The sequence below is a fragment of the Poecilia reticulata genome, chromosome 11, assembly GCF_904066995.2.
Source record: "Poecilia reticulata chromosome 11, P_reticulata-male-v2, whole genome shotgun sequence".
NCBI classification, from domain to species: Eukaryota; Metazoa; Chordata; class Actinopteri; order Cyprinodontiformes; family Poeciliidae; genus Poecilia; species Poecilia reticulata.
The window spans coordinates 27,860,822-27,878,579 of NC_088840.1; the positions used below are offsets into that span (position 1 = coordinate 27,860,822).

The 17,758-nt window shown below is 42.0% G+C and overlaps 1 protein-coding gene across 26 annotated transcripts in view; it reads right to left on the reverse strand.

The window, feature by feature from the left end:
- macf1a (microtubule actin crosslinking factor 1a) overlaps positions 1-17,758 on the reverse strand; it is a 213,082-nt gene that overhangs the window by 109,356 nt on the left and 85,968 nt on the right. For 13 of the 26 annotated variants that reach the window (XM_081612962.1, XM_081612956.1, XM_081612954.1 and 10 more), the window contains 14 exons: positions 17,111-17,188; positions 16,266-16,358; positions 6,303-6,469; positions 6,109-6,221; positions 5,345-5,451; positions 5,109-5,228; positions 4,184-4,279; positions 3,905-4,032; positions 3,734-3,827; positions 3,160-3,314; positions 2,050-2,353; positions 1,032-1,160; positions 871-948; positions 69-230 (listed from right to left, as the gene is read on the reverse strand). In XM_081612962.1, coding sequence (XP_081469088.1) covers positions 69-230; positions 871-948; positions 1,032-1,160; positions 2,050-2,353; positions 3,160-3,314; positions 3,734-3,827; positions 3,905-4,032; positions 4,184-4,279; positions 5,109-5,228; positions 5,345-5,451; positions 6,109-6,221; positions 6,303-6,469; positions 16,266-16,358; positions 17,111-17,188 — 1,824 coding nt within the window. Of the gene's footprint in view, positions 1-68; positions 231-870; positions 949-1,031; positions 1,161-2,049; positions 2,354-3,159; positions 3,315-3,733; positions 3,828-3,904; positions 4,033-4,183; positions 4,280-5,108; positions 5,229-5,344; positions 5,452-6,108; positions 6,222-6,302; positions 6,470-9,709; positions 12,538-16,265; positions 16,359-17,110; positions 17,189-17,758 lie in introns of those variants that run through there. The other 13 variants (XM_081612943.1, XM_081612955.1, XM_081612953.1 and 10 more) reach the window with 3 other exon arrangements.

The window sequence follows — 17,758 nt, forward strand, 5'->3', positions numbered from 1 at the left end:
AGAACCAGCAGGTTAACATCAGGGTGTGTTTATGTTTACAGTGGGGAACTTCGGCCGCCGTCCCTCACCTCGTACAGCTCCCGCTTGGCGCTCATGTTGGCGTTGCCGTCGCTCCAGTCGAAGGAGATCTCCTCTTCCTCGCGCTCGTTGAGCCAGATCAGCTCCTCGGTGCAGCGGGACACGAACGCGTGCAAACTCTCCAGGCTCTGCAGGCGGCATGACGAATGTTCCTATGGAAACCACACAAACACCCCCATCAGACACACAACACTTCCTCTCATTGTTTGGTCAAGCTGGGATGAAACAGAAGATTTTAAAGCCAGTCGAAGATTAAATACAAAGTATTTTTGTCTAGTTTCTAGTGCAAAGATCTTAATAAGGTTGAAATAAGAAAAACTAACTTGCAAGTAAAAATAGGAACTTGTTTAAAGTAACTCCTTAACATTGATTTTTTTTTTAAATCCTAGTCTTGCATTTCACATAAAACAAAAAATTTTTCTACAAATGAAAAGGAATTACTGATTTCAAACAAGCTCCTATATTTACTTGAAAGTCAGGTTTGTCTTAATTCAAGAGTACTAAGGTATTTCAGCAGAAACTAGAGAAAAATACTTGGTAAAACCTTGTGATTTTGTGGTGTGACTTGTCAGCCAGACATTCATGATAAAAAGGGGCTTTTGTTGTAAAGCTTTAAAATGTACAAAACTGAAAATTTAAAACTCCAAAGCAGCTACTTCAGCATGGCTGAAAGCATTTAGATGCATCAGAACTGCAGAAACACTAGAAAAAGGGAAGAAAAGATGGAAAGCGCATAGAGCAGATGGAGAATTTGTTGTCATGCTTTAATGGGATTAACTGGGAAACACTCACGAGTAGCTTGCAGTACTGGTGCTCCAGTTTGGCCAGGGTTTCTGAGTAGCTGCCTTTGTAGTTCGGGGATACTTTAGCCTAAATGGAGACAAACACAATATTGGTTATCAACTGTAAAGTTTACTAGAATAAAAGCTGGTCCTGTGGGGCTGCATGTGCACCTCGTAGCTGCGCGCCTCCTGCAGGCTGCTCAGCAGCTCCTCCACAGCCGTGTGGATGGTGTTGTGCTCCTGCAGGTTGTTCTCCACAGAGGGGAGGTCTGCGCCCCATTCTGCTCCCTCCAGCAGCTCCTGAAACACACAATGACAGAGTTGATCTGCAGAATTTGGCGTTTTGTGGAAGTGAAAGGTCACATTTCAAACACAAAATACAAAAGTTTTCATATTCGGACGTGAGAAGGTTTTGTCGCCAACAGCTCAAAACGTTTTTCTATAGAAAGTCAAGATTTAGCAAAAAGTGAGTTTGTTTAAGAATTTAAGTGTTTTTATGTTTCTTTCTAATGGGAGGGAATCACCATAGCAACCAGAGCAGGGCTGCAGCTAACGATTAATTTAAAAATTATTTTGAAAATTAATCAGATTAAAAAAAAAAGGTACATTGTGCAGATTTTTAATTTAACCAATCAAACCTTTTTATATATTAGAAATATGTTGAAAGATGCAAATAAACAGTTTAATTAATTTTCAAATTAAAAAAAAGCATTTTTTGTGTAAAATGCAAGAACAGCATGACAAGTTTTGTCATTTGTAGCAAAGCATGCAGCTAAAAATAATACTTCAAATATCAACGTGTGAAAAGCTCAGTGTATTTATGCTCGAGTATTTTTATAAGCTGATTAATAACTGGGGTGCTTAATGGATTTTCTTTGACACAATTTGAACCATGTGACTACGTTTTAAATGCTTTTTCTGTTTTTGCAGTGAAAACCAAATGAGACAGCTGAAAATACAACAAAGAAAAAATGTTTTATGTTTTTTTAATCTGCAACTTGCTCAACAGAGAAAACTTTATGGAAAAAGTGAAGAAAAGCTCCATTTATCTGAAGAAAACATGAGTTTTGTAGGAGGTAAAGAACCTAAAATCACAATCCAACCAGGAAGAGACCCACAGATCCTGGTTATGTTTAAAATAATCTGAAATAATCTGTGTTTTTGAAAGTTTCGGTCAGTAGAGGCTGACCTGCGTCTCCTCCACCCATCCCAGCAGCTCGTAGATGAACCTCAGGCTTCCTTCGTCCTCTGATGACGACATGGCCACCAGCTGGGAGCGCGCCACCGGCCGCCGCAAGAGAGCGGCTCCAACGGCCCCCGCGGCCCCCACGGCGCCTAGCAGGGTCTGACCCAGAGAGAGGCCTCCGTCTGTGGCTCTCTGCCAGGGCGGCTCCGTGCTGGTGGGCCCCAGGGCCTGAGAGAAGTGGCCCTTCCTGTAGACGCTGGAGCACTGCAGCCGGAGCGAGACCAGCTCCTCCTGAAGGCAGTTAACTCTGCAGGAATCAGGAAGTAAAGTCAGTATTAATGGAGAGCGGAGTGTTATTTGTCCCCCGTATGTTTCTGTGTTTCCTGTAAAAACAGAAGCTCTGAAGTTTTGAGCCTGATTTGACTCCGCCCAACGGTCTGTTGGGTGTTTTTCTCTGAATTTCACGTCTCCGGGAAAGGTCACGAAAAGGTCAAATGGTGTTATGAAGGAGGCAGAATTAATTTACCGTGCAGGATGAGTCGACATGAAATCAGGTAAAAACTTCTCCATAATATTTACTCGTAAATTCAATCAAACTGGATTTAAAATCTGAAAAAAGGGATTCAAACCAGTCAAGTTTCCTTTTACTTACACAGTCAGTAAAAACTGGTGTGAACTAGGAAACTCTCCATTTTAGTTTGATTAATCTGTGTATTATAATGCATTAATAATGCATTAAATGCATTAAATGTTTCAGATTAATGCATTGCCGTTTATATAGCAAAGCTTGAGAGATTCTAGGCATTTCAACATGAATGAATAAATACAGGGAACATTTAACCCTGGAAATGTTCTTCAGGTGATAGAAGGCCGACTTTATAACCGTCTTTATGCGTCTTTGAAGGTTCAGGTCTGAATGTCGTGTGACGCACATTTTTTCTTAATATTTCATGCTTCATGTGAACGAAGGCAGAAAGTTGGACTGATGAGACTTTTTTGAACCAAAGTGTTTCAGTCAGCAGTTTTCTAACCTAGACTTGAGTTGTTTTCCTCCTAAGACTTGCTAACAGAATTAGCTGAACGTTCTCTGGTCCGTTTTACTCGTATTCTCACCTGAAGGCCAGCTGGTCCACCTGGTAGTACTTTTCCTCTCGCAGGATTTTCAGATCCTGCTCGATCTGCCGGATCAGCGCCTCGCAGTCCTGCAGGTAACACGCCATTTCTCTCTCGCACTGCACCGCCTCGCCGCTCTCGGCTCGGGACGCGTCCTGAAACCAGATGACAGACGCTTCAGTTCCTTCCCTTCTGCAGCAAACTCCTGCCAGATGCCATCAGAATTATCAGAAAAAGTAGCTCTTTTTCATTCACATTTTCTTTCATTGATTATTCTTTTTACTTTTTTTCTAGTTAAACTAAAATGATCAAAGTGGTATCAATGGTTTATTGCTAATATTATTTATTTTTTTTTAATCTGCTTTCTGCTGTAAAACAAATAGGAAGCAATAATTATTAAGAGTGTTTCCGCTCCCAGGATAAACGTGGAATATTTGCGGAAAGCAGGAAAGCGGTGAGTAAATATTTGATGCTCCAGATGGGTCGAGGCGCCGTAAAGCAGCTCCACTGTGTTTACCTGACATCCAGCTGGGAGCCATAAAACCTGTGAAATAACAAACGCAGGCGAACTCACGGCCTGCAGCGTGTTCTTGGCCAGGGTGAGTTTCTCCTCACAGTCCACGGCCGTGTTCTGGATCTTATTGGCTCGCTGCAGCAGCAGCTCCACTCTGAAAGCACACAGGTTCAGTAGGAACTCCTGCGAAATCAAACCTCAGCGACAAAGAGTCCGTCTGTGTTTCTGCACCTCTCCACGGCCGGCCTCAGGGCCTTCTCCCGCTCCAGCATCTCCAGGATCAGCTTGCCCCACTCCTCCTCCAGATCGTTGGGATGGAGGCCCGGAGGAAGCTTAATCCGGCCGAACTCGATCCAGACCTGGGAACGGGAAACGCATCATAAGTCTCGCTCGGCGGTAGAATCAGCTGAGCGGGACACAGGGGGAGCTTTTATTCGCCACCCGTCATGTGTTTGAGTTCTGCAGGGTTTGCTCCGGGAGCCAATGCGGCGTCCTGCACACGGCGCTCACCTCCAGCAGCTTGTAGAGATGCTCGATGTGAGACTTCTCCGTCTCCTTGCTGGGGATCTCCGTCTCTTTGAAATGGATGTACTCGTTATAAAGTGCCTGCAGGAGGAACGGAGTGTAAATGGACGCCGCGACTCAAAGCCAGTCACCTTTACAGTCTGTGACGGAGCGTCACAAACAAACAGGCTTCAATGACTTCATGCACGCCTCATTTATAATAAATATGTCAGCAGGTTGCAGGTTTTTTTTCTGCTTTAAATTACAAATGGCAGAAAACATTTTCAAAATGTGGCTTTTACTTCAGGCTACAATAATTTATGCTCAACTACGAGAATATAGTCATAATATTAGCAGAATAAAGACACAATTTTACCATAAGAGCATCATAAAATGGCAAGAAAAAGCAATTTAATGACAAAAAAGCTTGTATAATTATTTGTCAATAAATTACTACTTCATTCTGCTAACATTGTAACTTTATTCTCATATTATTTTGACTGTATTCTTGTAACATTATTTTATTTTTATTAAAAATAAATCTTAGTCTGACCCTAATATTTTGTCGTTCAGTTGACTTGAATTTCAGGTCCAGAGAAAAAGAAACTTTAAAACAAGGTTTTCAAACAAGATGGCCACCCTGGGCATGATGACATTACTGAAATTTGATTAATCAATAACGTCAATTAATCATAAACTTAACATTCAATAAAATTAATTAATGATCCACATTAGATAAAATTAATTATCAACTAACTTAATATTCAATTAAATCAATTAATCATTAATTACCTTAATATTTGATCAAATCAGTTAATCGTCCAGCTCTAGTTTTTGTTACACCAAAGCAGTTAACAGAAATCATTTAGGTATTAATTTGGACAATGTTTGGTGTTAAAGTGCTTTAAAATAAAATAAAAATGATGCTCACCTTGAGTTCTACTGGGTTCTGTGGGAAGTTCTTCTTGGCCATGAGGCCCGTATGCTGGCGGGTCCACTGGACCAGAGACGAGAACCTGGACTGGTACTCCGACCAGCGCTGGTCCACTTCCTGATGACCAGAGGAAACAGTTCAGGGGAAAAGGAAGGAAACTTTCACTGCTAAAGGACAGCAGAAAAAAATCTGAATCATCTTTAAGATGGAAATAAGCAGCAATCGGGTCACACCTGTGCGGCGATGCCTTCTCCTCCCTCTGGGATTTTAGGGAAAGCGTCGTAAATCGAGGAGACGTAAGTGATGACGGACTTCTCGTCTGGAGACGGAACGTCGACATCTGAGGAAATCAGAGAGGAGAAACATAAAACAGATCAAACCTGCAATGTGTTGATAAATCAGGCAGAGCTTTTCAAATCCATCTGGCTGCAGATGAATCCTCCACTACAAATGATCAGGCTAAAGAAATGCTGCTGTTGCATTTTAGGTAGTACATTTTTTATTTTCCTTTTTAATAAAGGAGTTGTATCTGTATTTTATTTCACAAAATCACGAGTCACATAATCAACAACCGAATGTTACTACTTGCGGAAAAGACGAAGACGACGACAGGAAGTGCTCGGATGATTAAGCGTGTTTTTTAATTACTTTTCTCCTGGACAAACTTATTAACCTGGGATTTTAATTTAGTTTCTTATTAACGGAAACACTTCAATTGCAAAAATGTGTTTTCTCAACATATTTGCAATGGAAACGCAGCGTCGCTAAAACCCATCCATTCATCCTGAACTTTTTTTTAAAGTTTTATCCCCAATGATTCAGTAAGGAAAGGAAAATAAAAGCAGGTTTCCTCAATAAATGGCATAAAAACAGCAATAAAAGACTTTCTCAGAGAAAATTAACTAAGATCACTTCAGATTATCTCCAGTAAGTCTGGCTGCTTTTGAGGGAAGATGTGTGATGTTAAGAGAAGAGCGGTTCCGATCCGCAGCCTCACCCTCGGCGTCCAGCAGCCTGGTCACGCCCAGCGACTCGGCGATCTCGAAGGCCTGCTCCAGGTTCTCCCGGTTGCTTTGCCGGGTCACGGCCTCCATGTTGATGAGGTCCGGCCTGCAAAATCAAACACAGATGCAGCATGTTGGTGCCCGTCTGCCTAAAACGCAGCGCCGCTCCGCCTGCAGCGGCCCGGACCTGTATCTGTGCAGCAGCGCGTTGAACATGCGGCCGTTGCTCCACGCCGAGCTGAAGTTGGTGCAGCGGAGGCCGGGGTAGCCCTCGGTGGCCTGCTGGCTCCATAGCAGCAGCTTCTCTTTGGCTGTGAGGTCAGCGGACTCGCCGCAGACGTAGATCTCCGAGATCTGGAGGGGAACAGAGCGCAGAGGCAGAGGCAGAGGTAAAAATGAGAAAACAGACGGTAAAATCCCACAGCAGCTGGAAATGAAGTTGCTATGGAAACAACGTAACACAATTCTCTTTGACCGAACCTGATGTTTCCCCTCGCCTCGATGTCTCTCACTATTAATAAGAATAACGAGATAATTACTCATGTATAATTAAATAAACGTATTCACTGCAGCATCATTTCCCTCCTCTTCCCTGCCCAGCCTCCATTTATCTATTTTTATCACCTTCCTTCATCATCATCATCATCTCCTGTTTCAGAGGATGATCAACAAACAAAGTTTGAAGGAAACATTTTGTCCTAGTTAAAGAAATCACAAAATATTATTTAAAAAATAAAACACAGAGAACATCTAACTGCCTAAGATTAAAAGACACTTTTAAGACATTTTTCTTTTGTTTCCAATGATGAAAACTTCAACTTTCCTTCAAGTGGGGTTCTGTGAGATAGGCCTGAGCAGTCAGTATAATCAGAGTCAGAGTAATCAATGAAAGTTAAGTTTTTCTAAGTGGAGCAGTCCTGGCAGTTAGTACATTCTACCACCACCGAACAGTTCAAGGGCTAACCTGGTGCTAAGAGTTTAAAGGGGCGGTATCATGTATTTCCCCAGTATTTTATAACACATTCCAGTAACTGTGTCACCTTCAGTTTCCGTGTACATCAAATATGACTTAAAAAATTTAATGTCACAATTTGACAGATTAAGAAACTCCTGCTCTGACACTTTTTACATTAAACTCCTTCTTTAAAACGTCAGTGCACCCTTAGAAAGCATTTCCTCCTTCATCTGTGATTATTTTCCACAAACGATCTCTGTAATACCATTAAAAAAAACAAAGAACTTTGATCCTAACATGTTTAATTCCTGCTTTCTAGCGCTGCTTGTGTGGTTCAAAGACAGTTGTTGTAGTTAGTTGACATTTTAAAATGTGCTTTTCTAGTAGAGGAAAAACTTCTGCCTAAAACATAAACAAACTTGAGCCACTTCAGCCAAATGAAATCAAAGTTTTTCCTTCCCCAGACGATTAAACACAGCTTCCAGGGAGGCTAGCATGGAGGCTTTTCCTCTGAATCCTGCCTGTTTGGGACCGTTAGTGATGCAGGGGCAGTGACCGTCAGCGCTTGGCTGCTGCTGCTGCTGCTATCATCAGTCGCCTCCTGTCAGACCGCCCTCCCTCCCTGCCGCTCACACGGAGCTGGGAAATGTCCGGAGAATGCCGGGAGACTGCGGCAACGGCCAAAAAATGCAGAGCAGGAGGGACAAGAGAGAGCAGCGCTGCTGAACGCACGCAGCAGAAACACAGAAGATGTGAAGTTCAACACCTGCATGCAGAAATAAGTCCATCACTCTGAAGCACTTATTAGCAGCTAAAGTCGCAATTAATGCACAATCCATTAATCTGCAGGTTTTGATAACTGAATTCAACTTTAGAGACCAAAATCCAAACCTATAGTTGCCACATCAAGTGATGTTTGAGGTCAGATTTAAGATTACATTCAATTATAAGCAAAACAAATGTCTGATAAAAACTATCTGTTGCAACACGCAGATAAAGTTTTATTAAAATAGTTTGTGGAAGTAGTTTTACAACAATAAAAGTCTGTATTTATTTAATTTACTGTCAGAAATGTAAATGTTGCTATCCAAAAATAAAAATAAATGATAAAGCTGCTTCTCGAGCCATTTCTGCTTCAAAAAATTATCTTATGTGACGCAGCAAAAACAAGGAAAAGACTAGGTGTGTTCAAGTTGTGCTAAAAGCTGTTCAAGCCTAAAATAGCATTTTATTGATAAATTTAGCAGCAAAAAGGGGTTTGTAACAGAAAATGCTGCTTATTATGTCAATTAAAATGCAATTAATTTGATTAATTAATGGCAGACCCTGAGATTAACTCAATTTTAACCGAATTCCACCACTACTTTATACTGTTAACTTCTACTGTAAGTGACCTTTTCCACCAGTCAGTTTAAATTTGTAGTAAACGATTAGTTTCAACTTACAGGAGAAAGTAAACCCCGTCATTACAGCCACTGACCTTTCTCTAAAACACTCAACCGTCCTCTCTGCCTCTCACACTCTTACATACGTCAGCTGTGTGTGTGTGGGTGCGTCTGTGTGTGTGTGTGTGGAGACGAAGGGAAAAAGGAGGATGGAGGGACTGGCCTGGGCCGTGTTGATTAGGCCACAAGAACAAAGGCGGAAAGAACTGACAGAGGATGAATGTCCTCAAAATCCGATAAGAGCTGAAAACTGACATGACCATTGCTGCAACAGGCTGCACACATGACGACGGTGAAACCACGAAAACAAACCAGAGACTAACAAAAAGAGCTGTAAAAGCTCCTCCAAACACCAGAGACCAGCGGTTTGGAGAATAAGGTCCAGGAACTAAATTATTCCTCTTTCCTGGGAATAAATATCTGTGGTCGGATTCAGAGAATCAAAACAGGAAAGGAGAAACACTGAAGCTATTTCTAAATATTGTTTTTATGCTGACTAATCCAACTATTTAAGTTATTCACTGCAAAAACACAAAATCTCACCAAGTATTTTAGGTCCAAATTTTAGTGCAAATATCTTGGTACACTTGATATGAGACAAAAAACACTTCTTTGCAAGGTTTTTTATTCAAGGTTGGATAATTTATCAGCAACAGAACAAGCTTCACTGCAAAAAAGCAAAATCTATATTAAATAAAGCTATAGGTTTCACAGCAGATCTTCAGTAGTAGGTAGGGACCACAGATGCCCACAAAAGGCAAAATATTTGAGTTCCCCTCTAAACATGCCTATTTTAATAGTTTGAATACCAAATCTACCTTAAGAAACATTAAAACGCTCTGTGGAAAGTGTCTTAGCACTACAGCAGAAGCTAACTTCCAGTATCTTTTGGCGCTGCAGCCAATCAGCATCAAGGAAAATGAATGGCGGTGTAGGATTGGCTGCTTTACACATGTCAGCCAATAGCATGTGAAGTAGCATTGCGCCTCATTATTTCAGCTTCCAAAAGTAAATTTGATCTCAAATGACCTACAAAAAAGACACTGTGGTAATAGGCAAATCCACAAAACTAACCCATGAATAGGCAGGAGTTTCCTGATCGGTAGTTTTCTATCAAATTCAGGTTTAGCATTTGACCCAAGATGTTAGTTCTAGAAACGTTGCACGGTTTGATTCGGTTACCTTTGTACAAACCTGCGGCAGGTGCTTCGAAGCCGCCTGTTTCTGCGGCACCAGCGGACTCTCCAGGGTAGAGTCCAGTTTCTCAGACGAGCTGCTGGTCAGGCCTCCCCAGTCCGTTTGACTGGGAGTGGTACCTGCCGTTTCCGGAGATGTCAGAGGAAGATCGCTGGAGTAGCCCGACTCGAAAAGAGACGAAGCTTTCATGGTGTCCTGGATGTGCAAATGGCCGGAAGATGTCGAGGAATCACCTGCTGGTTCTACCAGCTTAACTTTCAGGATGTTTCCTGTGACGGGCGACGGTGCCGGAGGTTCTTTATGAACATCCACCTCGTTGTCCTTCCGCAGCGGGGAGCCCAGATCACTGGGGTAGACCGTCCGCACCACGCAGAGCTTCCCATCCACCTCTCGGATGTGGACTACACCTTTATGCTCCTTTACTGCTGCCTTTGGCCTGTTTCCCCCTCCATCCTTACTCACTTTCTCCTTCTCCTCTTCCCTTTTGTGTATCCAAGGTTTTTCCAGAATGCCTTGAACTTTCTCCCTAACCCGGCAGACCCTGCCTCCTCCTGGAGTGGTACTGCCCAGGGCCGGCGCCATGTTGACCGGGGTGGTGGCTGTGGTTTGGCTCGGGATGCTGGAGACGTCGATGATGGCGCTGACCGTGTCTTCCTCCCCAGGAAGGCAGAAGACTCCTCTCCAGGCTGGACTGGGCTTGGGAGTCGCTTCGAGTATTCGGCTGCTCAACAGTCCACCCATAGAGCTGGGAGACAGAGTATTGCTGTGTGGATCGGTTCTGGAATGACTTAAATGGGATTCAGGCACTGTTCTGCTACTCTCCACACCTTCAGGATTTTTCTCCTTCACCTGGTCGACCTCGTCGGACTCATGGACCCGGGTCCGTTTCTCCTCCCCAGCCCTCTGGTTCTTATTGCCTTTTTGCTTACGTCTGAAGCGAAGACGTTTCTTTGGTGTCAGGGTCGGTGCGCCGTCCGGATCGCCTTCCCGAAGAGGCCGAACGCAACCCATTGAATTCCCCATGTCTCCGGTGATGCCCCAGGGGAGAATGAAGGCAGCGAAACAGGAAGCTAAAAGATCAACCTCTAAGGTTTGGCCATTGCCTTCCTGCGCTAATCCTCACAATTAAAATCTCCAGGTTTTCTCCCACTGAGTTGGACTCAACCGGGCCAGTCAGCGAACAGAAGGACTTGTGAATGATTTTCTGCACCGTTTGTAGTTTTAGCAATGGCAGCGAGGGAAGTGAATGTTGGTCACGCTTCCAAATATTGAATCACCATTAACAGCCATCTCGTTCTGCTCGGCACTTCTTGGTAAGCTTCACTGCGTTGAACTGGCACAGTCCACACCTCGAGGAAGCAACTGTCGCTCAATAGCCGAGAGCCCAGACCCTCTGAATGAAGCAAAGCGTAGAACGAGAGGATGGTTTTTACTATGCTACCTTCCAAAATAACAATCCAGGAAGAATATTCTCCAGTCCATTTGTCCGGTGAAAGGATACAGGTGGAAATCAGCCCAGTCCAGCTTAGGACTCAGATTTATTGGTAGCTAGCCTAAGGCAACAGATCAGAGTTGCTTTCATCCCATCTGGGATTCTCCAGCCTTCAAGCCAAAGAAACGAATGTCAACTTGTTTTCTAGTCTCATCTTCCATCAATCATTAAAAGTCCCAGGAAAATTGAAGACAGCTATATCCCAAGGTGAGAAAAACCTTCTGATCTGCTCCCGTTTCATTCCGATCAACAGAACCAGAATGAAGGGATCCAAGAGCTCTATCTAAGCTCATGAATTAATGATCCACAGACCACGCTGTGGTAATGTTAATGCAGCAGAGAAGAAGAGAGATCAGTATATCTGAGTCTTCCCATGGTATTCCTGCTGCCCGTCCTGCAGTCTGGATGTGTGTGACAGAGGGAGCCATCAGCCAATGCTGCAACAGATTGCAGGAAGTCCAGCCAATACTCTGACAGCTTACTAAAGACTCAGTCTGATTTCCACCGCTCCTCACGTCTAATCCGGACCGTTAAGGAGGTTTCTCCTGTGATGATTTGGCTCCTCTGACATGTCTTTTTATCCTCAGTGTGGTGGCAATTAAAAGTCTGAATATGACTTTGCAGTTCTGAAAAGCTGGGACCTTTCCACTCCATCTCATTCCCTGAGGTTTAAAGTTGTCATTTTGCCATGAGCCCTTGGGAACTCAGGAGCCCCGTCTCCTCATCAGGTGGTGCAGTGCGACGATGCAACAGCTGGAAAACCACACAGTTTGCAGGATGAGGATCAGTATGTCGAAAACACGTCCACAAACCCCTTAATAACTCAAGTCTGTTTTCTCCTAATTAGGAGCAGGCCTCTGGACTCCGAGGCTGGGAAGTCGAAACAGAAAGCAGTTCTGGTCATCAGTTAGCTTCTTCTTGTGTAGATGTGCAGCGAATCTGGAGCAGAGCCAAGAAGATTCAGAGTCTGGTGAAGGATAGTCCAGAGCATCACGTAGAACCGCAGAGGAGCCTAAAACATTGCGTCCTCCCAGAAACAAAGACGGGAGGCGTCTCCGGCTGAAACGAAACATTCAGAGAAGCCGATCCGATTGATACGCTGGAGGTTGGAACGGCACCGAGTGTTCCTGCGTTGTTGAGCGGTCCCTCCGATCAGCTCAGATCTGTCCCTGTTTGTGGTTTGAGGCCTGGTGATCCGGCGGCAGGCGGACCGGATTCGCCGCTCCCTCTGCCGGCTGCACGGCTCTGTTTTATCCGCGGCTCGCAGACGCCGGCAGAAGGAGAGAAAAAGCTTTTATCTGCTGGCTGCTGCAGCTTCACTCTCTCCTCTGCTCGATCTCTCACCAGCCCACCCCTCCCATCCTCTGGCTCTCCTCCTCCACCAATCCGCTTCCTCATCACTCGCCCCTCTCTCTCTTTCTCTCTCCCTCTCTCTCTCTCAGCTGTTAGGGAACAGCTTTCTGTGCTACAAACACACACTTGACCCAAAAGCTTCCCCGAACGACAGAGGGAAAACGGCAAACTGAGGATAAATGTTTCAATCAATTAATGCACAATTATAGCAATGTGCAGTTCTGGAGCGGTTTGGCATGAAGCATCTACATTAATCTGCTTTTAGAAACACAAGAGTAGAGCTGCAACTAAAAATTAATAATTGATTATGCACTGAAATTACAATTAATCAACTAATCACATTAAAATTTTGCATATTCTGCAGATTTTTTATTGAACCACGTAAGCCTTTTTATGCTACATTAGAAATACATTAAAATATGCAAAAAAGCATTTAATTTGATTCCACTAAAATAAAATAAAAACATTTTCCCTAAAATGTAATAAGAGCATTCCTTTAGCGTTTGAGTTTTTTAAAATCTTAAATGCAAAATGCATATATTTTTTTGTACAGTTTTAGCTTAATTACTGCTCTAAGTGTATTGTTCTTTTAGTAAGTAGCCTCTTTTAAGCCTGTATTCTACAGTTGACAATTAATCAATTGCTAAAGTAGTTGAAGATTATTTCAATAACTGATTAATCGTTTCAGCCTTTTACCAGAGGAAGTAAAACTGCATAATTAGGGTTTTGCGCTTGAAAACTGGAGTCAGCTTAGTGTTTGAACACAATATTTTGATAGTTTCAAACAATAAACCAGTATCTGAATTATTCCAGGATTTACGGCCATATAATCCATCTAAAATGGCCTGAGGCCGGACTCCACCCTCACACACGCCAGCTTTAATCCTCTGTACGGTTCCCATCCACCATCAGCTACATGATGTTATCCTGTGCTGAGTAAAGATGTGTAGAGACTGGATGTAGGGCAGGGAAAGAAGGTTTTTGTTTTTTACAACTGGGAGCAGCTGATTAGCATGTCAAAACATCAAATAACACCTGATCTACAACACCAAATCCCAGAGGAGCTGAGAATGAGGATGCAGAGCGAGGAGGAGGAAGATTAAGCCATCTCTTCCATCCATCAGAACAGATGATATGGAGATCTATGGCAAACAGACCGGATGAACTCCAAAAGACTCCAGTCTGAATATTATTACTTCATTTAAAGCAACATGGCTGCAGGATCTTATCCCCTACTTCAAGGTCTCTCTGCTTGGCTTTCCAAACATATTTTTCTTGTGTGTCCAACATTGATAGTAATTGCACACTTGCAGCTGAGAAACCTGAAGATCTTCATGGTTCTGCTAAAAAAGAACCAAGTGATCAAACTGATTGAGATCTGACTGACTCCAATATGAGCACAGAAAGTGATAAACTTGTTATTTATGCTCTATAAATGTAAACATTTTTATATTTTTTCAAATTTCCAGCTCCACAGGTACCAGACTGGATTGGTTAAATCATTTATGTTTGACAGTAAAATCTTTATCCTATAATGTTGAAAAAAAGTAATTTTTAATAACATTTGAGAGGCATAAAATAATAAAATATTTGTAATCTTATAGAAATTGTGTGGTTTTCATAAATGTATTCCTTAATAATGAAGCTTGGAACGTATTTCATATATATACATTTTGTTTAGCTTGGTTTTAAACATCTAAAAGATTTCCCCTCTGACACAAATGCAAATGTCTTGAATGTATTTGAAATCATTTACAATAACATCCAGCTTAGCATCTGATTGGAGGGATTTAATGTGACAAACAGCCTGCCCGGCCAATCAGAGGCAGCCACAGGGCGGCAGGGCTGGAGGAAGCCGACATGCTCATCTATATGGTGACACCTTGTGGCGATGCAGAGTAACTGCAGGCTGTTTTGTATAAAACAGGACTAACGGATCAAAACTACGATTTGGTTTCTGCTGAGGGTCCAGATGATGAAGGTTTCTATTCCAGTATTTGAATCAGCAACCTGAGCATGAGGTTGACTAAAACAACAAAAGTAGAGAATATTTCTTTGTAATGTTTTGGTTTTGAACAGAAAGGGTGAAACCTCTGAACTCGTCCTGTAATCCTCCATCATCACCTTTAAGTCTCCTTTAATCTCTTCATCAAACTGCTGAGTCATGCCCCGGAGTAGCAGCTATACAACGGTTTCCGTAGTAACCAGATGGCAGCATCACCTTGCCAAGTGTTGCATCACATGACCGAGAGTGATGACGAGCATCTGCAGTCACTTGCAGCGTCACAAAACGGCAGGGAAACGAGAAAAACCAGCGAAACCTCCAGACCAGCAGCAGCAGCTTCACACATCAATCACCTCGACCTCCAAGCAGCTGGAGCCCAAATCCAGAGCAGCATCTGCTCTACATCTTTATTTTTAACTCTTCCTGTAGCTCTGATCAAAGCCTCCTCATCTCACCTGGAACCAGAACCAGAACCAGAACCCGGCAGATTTTACAGGAGAAACAAGGAAAGATCAGGGGTTCTGAAGCTTTCACCAACGCAAATGTAAGACTTTTTAAAAACCCTTATGACGGAAATTTAAAACCTGCATCTCCACTGAAAAGTTCGAATGTCGTCCAGCCAACTGGAGATTCATTTTTAGAAACTCATGATAAAAGTAAAAATGTAGGACGGCATATTAGGGCTATTGTAGATAGAAAAACATTTTTAGTAAATTTCCTCTAAAAAGACTCAGAAATTTTGAGATTTCAGAAATTTTCTAGAAAAATAAGGACATTTCTGAGTTTCAAAGTCTGACTTTTTTCAAGCAATTTTTTTGACTTTCAAACTCAAATTTCCTTATTTTGTCTAGAGAATTTCTGAGATAAATCTCAAGATTTCTGAGTTTTTTTTGTAGAAATGTAGTCCTTTTTATCTAGCTATAATGGCCCCATTATGAAAAGGTTAGCAAGTGCATATTAGCAGCTAGTTAGCGGTAGCCTCAACCGTCTCGAGTCAAAGAACGTAATGAAGATGTCTGAGTGTGACTCAAAGTTTACCCCGCCAGAAAAATCCCACAAGAAAAAAAATACATGGAATATTTGGGATTAAATAATTCTGTCGAGACAAAATTTAAGGCCAACTTACTTTTTAAAATATCCAATAATTATTGACTTGAGTCAAGCTCCTATATGTTGCTTAAAAGTTACTTGTAAGTCAGTTTTGTCTTAGTTCAAGTGAACTGATGTTTCAACTATAAACTACTGTACATCAAACATTCTTGGTAAGGTTTTGTGTTTCTGCAGTGTGGGATGAAGAAGAACTGCTGCAGTTTTATTCAGTACAACATCACCGTCCAATCACACGTGTGATTGGAAGTCACATGTTTTGTCTGAAAGGAGCAGAAAAATCAGCAGCAGATGCCAGTGAATCGTTTCTTCCTCTCAACCAGATGGTAAACACAGCAGGAAGCTCCTGCACCCAGAACCACCGACCAGCAGTAAAATCTATATATAATAATTAGAAACTAATCAAGAGAACTCCTAAATCCTCCAAACATCCACACTGTCTTCCTGTTGTCATTCAGAATGATGATCACAGTCTGCAGGTCTGGCTGCATGGAATCCATTTCAGACTTTGAGTTTTTCCTTCATGTTTCTCCAAAACACAGCATTTCACTCCAGAAATTAGATTTAACCAGAGGCTCCATGTTAGCAGCTCAGACCTGGAAGTGGAGGATGATGGTCCAGATGAGTCCCAACGTCAGCTTCGGGTTCCCATCAGTGATGTCATCGTTCCGGATATTCACCAGTTTGACCTAAAATACAACAAAAAAACAGATCAATAAAAAACAGAACAATATTCTGATTGAACCCTGGCAGTTTAAACTGATGGTTCTGATCCAACTGCTCTGACTATGCAAAATAAAACCAGCTGTAATCAGAGGAAAACTATAAAACTAAAGATGAGGGCTGCATCGCCTGCAGATTTCTGACTGATTAGGATATTTACAAAGCACCTCCTACTGTGTCTTTCCTTCAACAAATTACCTTTTTTTGAGTGGGTATGCTCCAGTTAACGATTAATCGGTTACTAAATTAGTTTACGGTTATTTCAATAACCGATTAATCACAATTAATACAAATAATCGTTTCAGCCCCATCATGATACGGCCTACACCGTGACTCCCGGTGGGGCTGGTTGTTTTCTGAGATGTTCAGGGTTGATTTTGTGTACCAAATGTCCAAATTTCTTAAAGATTTTAAGCAAAAAATAAATGAATAAATAAATAACAGTGCTGGTTGTAAAATTCCTGCAGTTTTGCTTTCCTTTTCTGCAGCCAGTTTGTTTGACACATATAGTTCACCTTAACATTTTCTTCTGCAAACAGATTCAGCTAAACGCTGCAAATGAGGATGAAAATTTTAATGACAGTTAATCAAATTCATCATAACTATTGACATGAATGAACCCCATAAGACTGGATTCTGAAACTGAATCCAAAGGTTTAGTTTTTTTAGTAAATGTTGTCAAAAAGCGGCCATGTTGATTTAGCGTGGGAACCGTTACCTGTCTCTGTTTGAGGAAGTCCAACGCTATCTGGACATTCTGCAGTCGATGAAATCTCATCCGTCCTTTTTCTCTGGGCTGAAATGAAACAGACCACACATGAGAAGAAAAAAAAAAAACACATTTCAAAGTACAATTAAAGTGATTAAAGTCCATGCTGTGGAGTCAAAACAATTAAACAATCCTCCAGGGGGCGCCATCTTCACAACTGGCTGTTGAAAACTGGCTTTTAAACGGCAAACTTTCACTCTGTTCACCTTCATCGTCTGTCGGCAAACTTTCCCATCATCCTGGATAAAGTGCTGGTTAAATTTTAGTTAAAGGAGAAAGAAGAAAATCACACAAACTGGAGTGGAGTGCAGGATGCAGATGTGAGTTCACTCAGGATTAATAAACGGGAAGAGGAAGAGTAAAAATGTTGCTTTTCCTCCATTTTTGTTGAACAACATGATATTTTTGTTGATACAATTTGGTCAAATTTTATTTGTTACATTTTTGTGCTGCTTTATCAACTCTTATGTAATTAAATAAAATTGTTTTAGTTTTTCCAGTCTCATTTGTCTAATCTTGCCGTCTCATCTTAAACTGTTCATTTTGCTAATCTTATCAAATTTTTTTGGGGGCTCGTTTTAGAAATTTGAGGGCTAA